Below are 8,288 nucleotides of genomic sequence, written 5' to 3' on the forward strand. Positions count from 1 at the left end.
CTGATTGGACAAATTCCAACCAGCATATCAAATGCTTCTAAGCTCATTAAGTTAGATTTGTCATCCAATAAATTTAGTGGATCTATACCCACTGCAGTCAAACATTTAACAAACTTGGTAAAACTAAAGTTGGATGAGAATCATTTCACAGGGTTGATTCCAAACACAATCAACAGATTACATAACCTTCAACAGTTAAGTCTAAGTAACAACATGTTGCAAGGGTTCATTATAAAAGAACTTTGCCATCTTAATGGTTTAAGTGAGTTGAATCTTGCCAGCAACATGTTTTCGGGAGCAATTCCAGGATGTCTTGGAAACACTTCTTTGCGGAAGTTGAATTTTAGCTCTAACAAGTTGATTTCTCATATACCCTCTTCTCTTTGGAGTCTCAAAGATATTTTGGTTTTAGATATATCTTCCAATGCATTGAGGGGAATAATTTCACCAGAGGTATCAAACTTGAGAGCAATTATACTATTGGATTTGTCAAGAAACCAAATTTCAGGAAGCATCCCTACAACTATGGGCGGGTTGATAACTTTGCAAAACCTATCTTTGGCTCACAACAAATTACAAGGATGTATACCTAGATCGCTAAGTGGTATGATAAGTATTGAGTCAATAGATCTTTCTCATAATTATTTGTTTGGTATGATTCCAAAGTCCTTAGAGTCACTTCTCTATCTTAAATCCATTAATCTTTCCTACAATCTTTTGGATGGAGAAATTCCAAGTGGTGGTCCTTTTCAAAATTTTACTGCTCAATCTTTTATGATGAATAAAGATCTCTGTGGAAAACCTCACCTAGAAGTAAAACCATGTAGGAGAGGAAACAAGCACAAATTAGATAAAGTGATGCTGGTTGTAAAATGCTCAGTGCCTGTCATGGTTGTCATTTTGGTTGTTACAGGCATTGTCTTTCTAAAGCATAATAGAGATAATGCCAATTATTCAACCAAAAGGGATTTAACAAACCTGGATGCACCACCAAGGATATCCTATTATGAGCTTCTGCAAGGAACAAATGGATTTGATGAGAGCAATCTTCTTGGCTCTGGAAGTTTTGGATCAGTATACAAAGCAGTTCTTCCAAATGAAAAGATAGTTGCTGTTAAAGTATTTAACATAGACATGGAAGAAGCATTGAGATGTTTTGATATTGAATGTGCTGCCATATGCAATCTACGCCACCGTAATCTCATTAAGATTATTAGTAGTTGCTCAAATGATGATTTCAAGTCTCTAATCATGGAATTCATGCCAAATGGAAGCCTTGATAGATGGTTGTACTCTCATAACTATTGTTTAGATATCTTGCAAAGGTTGAATATAATGGTTAATGTGGCAGCTGCTTTAGAGTATCTTCATCATGGTACTTCTACTCCGATTGTTCATTGTGACATAAAACCAGGCAATGTTTTGTTGGATGAAGATATGGTGGCTCATCTCAGTGATTTTGGTATAGCTAAACTATTAGGTGAAAGGCAATTGGAAACTTATACAAAAACATTGGCGACAATTGGCTATATGGCACCAGGTAATAGTTCAATAGTATTTTAGTTGAATTGTGTCATTTTTTTTATTATTCTATGTGAAATTTTATACTATTCAATCATTGATACATATTTTTCATTCCTATATACGAAGATTTGTATTAGCTATATAAAATAAAAGTTTAATAGCAAATCTTATATTCTCTTTTGACATATAGAGTATGGATCAAAAGGCGTGGTTTCTTTCAAAGGAGATGTGTATAGTTATGGTATCATGCTAATGGAGATGTTTACAAGGAAGAAGCCAACCGATGAAATGTTTGTTGAAGGTCTTGATTTGAAAGATTGGGTTAGAAAATCAACGCCACATTCAATCATCAACATTCTAGATGTTAATTTGCTGCAGAAAGGGAATCCAAATATCAGCAACATATTACCCCATATGTCATCAATTTTTGAGCTGGCATTAAATTGTTGCATTGAATTACCTGAAGCACGAATCATGATGACTGATGTTATGGTCTCATTGAGAAAGATAAGGTCATATTTACATAAAATGTTGGAAATGCACCACTAGTTCAATAATTTTTATATAGAAGTTTGAGTTATTGTTTCTTTTATCCTTTGGTTTATTTTGTCTATGAAACATGTCATATGAAAAAATGACAATGATTTATATGTTTGTTATATTAATTGATGAAGTCCGTACATTTTTTATGTCTTGAATTATTTTCCATTTTCTTACATTTTATTCATTACGATTATATTTGGCAATTTAAATTGTATTTGATTATTTTTTTAAAGAAAAAAGATTATAATTCTAAATGTTGAATAAAATTATGAGATAAATTATTAGTCTATGAGGGTTTTCTATTTTTTGTAAGAAGTAAGAAATGTGAACATTATATTTTGCAATGTTTTTGGGTTTCAAAGAGTCTAGATTATTTAAATTACAAGTCTGTGAAGAAGGGATCCCTCTCCTTCCATAAAAATGATAATTAGGCTTCTTTTTTATTATTTTTTTCATTCATGCAACCATTCCAAACTTGGTAAATGAACTAACATGAGTTGGGTGTAGCAGAAATGGCTAGTTCTTCACAACGTGATAAACCAAAGTTCAAATCTCTGTTAGGAGAGATGCCCACATTTAAAAAAAGGATACCTGTGCTAAGTTTAAAAAAAGAACTTGAGAAATGAAGAACACATTGACATCAATTAAACATAGAGGTGTGAAATGAAAAAAAGATGTTGAAATGAAAATACTAATTATAAGAGCCAAAGGAAAGTCTTTTTTTCCCTTTCTTGGGAATTGTGCTGGCTTTACATGCACTAAAAAAACAGAACAAAAAAATCCACCTGACCAGAAGGTCCAAGCACCAGAAAATGGCAAAAACAATAAGAAGAAAGTAGTTGAAATCCCTAAAAAAAAATAATGGATGACTGTGTGGAGGAAAAGGAAACTGAAACAGGACAACCCTCAGAGACCGGGGGTGGGGAATGCTGAAAGGAATAAACAAAGGCTGGATAGAGTTCAGATAGAGAAACCACAAGTGTTATCCTATAAGAAATCTTTGACAGGGTTGCGAACGATGAAATGTGCATGGTGATAGATGAACTATTTGATGATGATGAGGAAGTCTTCTAGCACATGCTAGAGCGAGGAGAAGAACTCAAGGAATTAATGAATCTTTCTTTTCTCTCCTAAGGTTTACCCTTGTGCGAGCTTGTTTCTCTTCATGAGTGGGAGTGGCTTTTTCGACACTGCTCTTTGGTAACTACTGTGGGAGAGGATGTCTAGCAATACGTGTGAGTGGAGGATGTGTGTGTGCGCACGCGCGCGCGTTGATGTTTGCTCTAATGCAAAAGAATCGGCAGATAATAAAATGAAATGCGAGGGAGCCACTAGACAATAAAATGGGATATACTCTGTATATTCAGTTGATAATTCTAGTAAAATCATAGAGTTACAGATAGGAACGAAGAACAAACACAACAATAGAACACTACCAAAGAAGAAAGAATGCCACAGAGACAAAGAGAGAGAGAGAATCAATCAAAGAGAAGAAGGGGTCACTAAAAATTTCACACCCTCCTCTAACCACTTTTGTCTTATTATATAGTGTCCGCTTCCTCAATTTCCCTTAATTTCCACGTTTTTCTTTTCACCTTGCACTGCGCCTCACCTGTCTTGCTTCTTCTATTAGGCTTAGGTCATCCTTGGTTATTGGGCTCATAACATTACCCCCTCCTTTAGAAATAACTTTGTCCTCAAGGTTGAATAGAGGATAACATGCATATGTCAGTAATAGTCTCCTAAGTGTAGATATCAGAGCTTGCCCAACGGATTAAACATTGCTCGATATGTTTTGTATTGTTTTGAATGGCACGAAAATCTTCCACTACTTGAGGCTCATTTATGGGACCCTCTGGTGATGTATGAAGGGGTAACGGCAAGTAGGGGACCCCAGTTTGATCACATAGGAAAGGCTTCAAACAGGACACATGAAACATCGAGTGGCTATGCGCTGATTAAGGCAATTGCAAATTATATGCTACCAAACCCACTTATTGTTCAATCTGGAAGCGTCCAAAGTAACGCAAAGCCAGTTTCTAAAACTTCCTCAATTGCACATAGCGCTGTCGATAGAGTTGTAATTTCATGAGTACCCATCCCACTCTCCCACTTTATATTCTTTGTCAACTCTCTTCATATTAGCAAACTATTTTATCCTCTCTTATGCCTTGAGGAGATTTGCTTTCAAAATCAATAGCATCGCATCTCTTTATTCCAATTGATGGTGAATGTCAAATGGAGTATCTTCTAGGAAAGAGTGCGATAGCCTTAGTGGTGGATCCCGTCCATAAACTACTTTGAAAAGAGTCATACCAATTGCTGAATGGTAGGCTATATTGTACCATAATTCTGCCCATAGTAAGAAGAGCAACCACTGACATGGATAGTCAAACACAAAATATTGCAGGTATTGTTCAAGACATTTATTCAGGGCCTCTAACTAGCTGTCCGATTATGGGTGGTAGGCTGAACTAAAGCAGAGTTGTGTTTGTTGTAATTGCATCAGATGACACCAAAAGGCACTAGTAAACACTTTGTCCCCATTCGAGACAATGCTTTTAGGCATTCCATGCAACTTGACCACATGTTTTAGAAATGCCTCTACTACCCATGGGGCATTGAAATTTGCAGGTAGTGGAATGAAATGGCCATATTTGGATAATCGATCAACAACCACCATTATCACACTAGGTCCTTTAATAACGGGCAATACCATGATAAAATCCATTACAGTATACTCCTAAATTTTGTCTAGAATGGGTAACAGTTTAAGTAATTGAGCCAGGTAAAATTGTGAGGACTTGATGTGTGGGCACACCACATAATGCCAAATATAATCCCTGATATCATGTTGCATATATGGCCAAAAAAATAGACAAGCCACTTGGTAGAAAGTACGTAGGAAACCACAGTGTCCCCCAATAATGGAAGAATAGAAATAATTCAGAAGCTTGGTGATTAAGTTGGGTTGGTCCTAAGGAACCACTAATCTATCTTTCCAGTACAGATGATCTTGCTTCAAATGATACCCTTGGACTTACACTAGCTTAATAGTTAACTGGGACTGAATGTCACATCCTGAGAAATCTCACTTGGACATAGGGAATCAAAAATTGAGATAAGGGCCAATGTAGAAACTAGACTGGGAGATGAACTAACTTTTGATGTGAAACCCCAATAAGGTCTGGGTTGGCATTTTCATAATTATCGGTTTAGGAAGGGCAAAATGGGAAATTTGGAGAAAAATTCTAAAAAATGAGAAAAGTATAAATTAGAGGTTTTGAAAATTTAGTTGAGGCTTGAAAGGTGGAATTATCATGAAAACAAATTGTTATGGAATTTCCCGTAAACTGAGGTTTTTCGGGAAAATATTAGGAAATCAGAGAAAAATAATTATTTTAATTAATTGAAGGCCTCAATAATTATGGGAAAATTATGTAAAAATCATATAAATATTTTCTTGAATTTATAAAATTATTTCTAGGCCTTGGAAGCTCAGGAATTAATTTTAGGGAGTTTATTTTCCCGCAATGACACCGATAGAGGCCTAATCAGAGAAAATTCAAAATAAATATATAGAGATGGCAAAAAATTATGAAAATTTTCATATCATGTTCACATATTAAAAGGTGAATTATTATGAAGAGAAATAAATTTTTTGAGGTCTGGAAAAATTATAGAATGTTACTAATGAATAGTAACCGGTAAAGTTTCAAAGTAGTTTGAAATAGTGATTTGGTTTGTGGGCCATCTTTTGGACCATCCCAAGTCATTTTTGGGGCCCACATTGAGCCTAATAAGGGCCCAATTTCGTGCAGCTTCCAGGTCCCTATATTTTTATTAAATAAAATGCAAAATTAAGGGATAATTGTGTGGAAAAATCTAGAGATTGGACACTTGTTCAAATCTGAACTTCCCTTGCACTTGATGGCTGCCAACTCACCCCATTTTTCTGCCATTTGGTCATCCAAAAACCAGAGGGGGAGGCAGCTTAATTGGTCTATAAATATCCCCTCCAAAAAATACAAATAATGTTGGGAAATTGGAAAAACAAGTGGAGACTCTGTCACTATAGCTCCAGCCATTTTCATTTGAAAATTTCAAGTGTTTAAGGCAAGGAATCATCCAACTTAAACCAAGGAAACATTAAGGTATGTCTAAGCATCATTATCCCTAAGTTTTACATTAATTGGATTAGGATTTTGGCTTGGAAAAATCATGGGAAAATGCTGTAAATTTCGGTCCAGCCATATGATACTTAGGGAAGGATAGAAACCTTAATAACCAAGTGGAATAAGCAAGATTAAATGGTGTATGGATTGATTTTTGGAACAAAATCAAAGTTCAGGTTTTAGGGGGGAGTTCGGCCAAGCACTATTCATGCAGAAGCAAATTGTTTTGGCTTGATTTGATGATTCCAATGGCTTTAAAACATGTTTTTGTATAGGGATATATGGTTGGGAAGTGTTTAAAATCATTGCAATCAAAAATAGAATTTTTGGAAGTTATAACCCCCTATTTGGCCAAACCAAGTTCATGGGAAAGAAGTGTGAATTTTAAAAAATCTAATTGCATATTTGGATTCCTCATAAAAAATTGTGTAGTAATGACTCATGAGGTTATTGATTCTAAAGGAGGAATCATTTTATTAAAAATCAAAGAAAAAAGAGGAAATTGTTAAGTTAAAGTTTAAGGATTGAGTTTAAGTTGTTTAGTGATTAATGTGGCCTATGTTTATACTTGGTTTAATAGGCATTGTGAGGAGGAACGAAGGAGAAGCTTTGTTCCTTGAAGTAACCTAGTAGACAAGTGTTAAAAAGGTAGCTTTGAATTATAATTTGATTGTTTGTCTTGCTTGTTTAATGTGATGTGTTGTTTACTTGGATTAGGGAACTTGTGTTGTCATCTTGGTTGGTTGGATACCCTTGATTTATGCTTTGTCCAAATGCATTGAATTGCGTTAGTGTGGAAGTGTTAATGTTTCTTTCCTAGCATATTGTTAGATATGATTTCATGTGACTTGAGGATGTCTTGAAATTCTATAACATGTCACATTGTAACTTACCTGATTTGCATGATAATTGTAATTCAAATACTACTGAGATTTCTATGAAATCTCTTTCCCCCTATGTCAATTTATTTATCATTTAGAAAGTGGATCATTTATGGAGCAAGGCATGGAGTTGGTATTGGGATAAAGAAGCTTGATGATCATTATGTTATTTTGTATTGTCATGTGATGTGTTACTAAACTTTATGCCAAGTTTGTAATGGATTATCGATGGTAATATGTTGTAACTTATATTGGCATGACATGTACGAGTATTGAAATATTGAGTGGTAGAATGCATAAAGGGTATGGAAAAGAAAAAAGGAACATAAAATTCATGAAAGAAGTAATTAGGGGATAAAATTACCTAAATTAGGGGTAAAATGGCGACACATAAAATAATAAGCAAATGATAAAATTTGGATCTAAGATTTTGCAGGCCAATAGATCTCATTTTTAACTTTAAGTCAAGTGGTAAATCATCAAATTTGGATTTTTGTGCTAAGAGTTATGTCCTTCCAAAGTTGGGCTAAAATCCTGAAAATTTAAAAATTGACCATATGAACAGTGTATTTTGTTGAATTTTCTGGTGCTGTTCTGGATGGAATTAAGTCCAATGAATATTTTTTTCTCTATAAAACTCTTAGCAAGCTTCTCGTAAAAATTGGAACCACCTTGTTTTGATTTTTCCAGGTTTAATTATGAATTTTCAAATTTGACTCAAATTCGGATGAACAGTGTATGGACATAATTAAAGGTAAAATTTTGAAGTTGAAAATTTTCATTCAGCAACGCTACGCAACATGTTATAATGGTTCCAATTGACGTATAATGGGATATTAAAGGATGTGTTATACTTTTTTGTATCAGAGCAAAGGTTCTGGCTCTGTCCAAGTTGCGCTGTGTTGCCTGATCTGTGATAAGTGGTTAATTCTCGATTAAGGATTGTGAATTGTGATTGATTGTTAACTATAGTGATGAATGGTGATTGAATGCTAGTAATAATTATGAAATGTGGCTGCTTGATTAGATGTTACTAGACGGGATTATACCTTGTGGTGGATCGTGTATTTTATAAGTTGAAGAGTGCAGGAAAAGTATGGCTTGCTACAGCGATGATTCTGGGGAAACAGTGAACCAGAGAATGCTAGGGGAGTTGTACATAGAG

At 34.8% G+C, this 8,288-nt stretch overlaps 1 protein-coding gene across 1 annotated transcript; it reads left to right on the forward strand.

Moving 5' to 3' along the window:
• Positions 1-654: 654 nt before the first annotated feature.
• LOC114744783 (probable LRR receptor-like serine/threonine-protein kinase At3g47570) lies at positions 655-8,033 on the forward strand. The gene is made up of 3 exons (XM_028932936.1): positions 655-1,540; positions 1,715-2,036; positions 7,991-8,033. The coding sequence occupies exons 1-3, from the start codon at positions 655-657 to the stop codon at positions 8,031-8,033; spliced, it is 1,251 nt and encodes a 416-aa protein (XP_028788769.1).
• The last annotated feature ends 255 nt before the right edge of the window (positions 8,034-8,288 follow it).

The sequence above is a fragment of the Neltuma alba genome, unplaced genomic scaffold, assembly GCF_004799145.2.
Source record: "Neltuma alba isolate B1F8T4 unplaced genomic scaffold, ASM479914v2 tig00004445_pilon, whole genome shotgun sequence".
Classification (NCBI taxonomy): Eukaryota; Viridiplantae; Streptophyta; class Magnoliopsida; order Fabales; family Fabaceae; genus Neltuma; species Neltuma alba.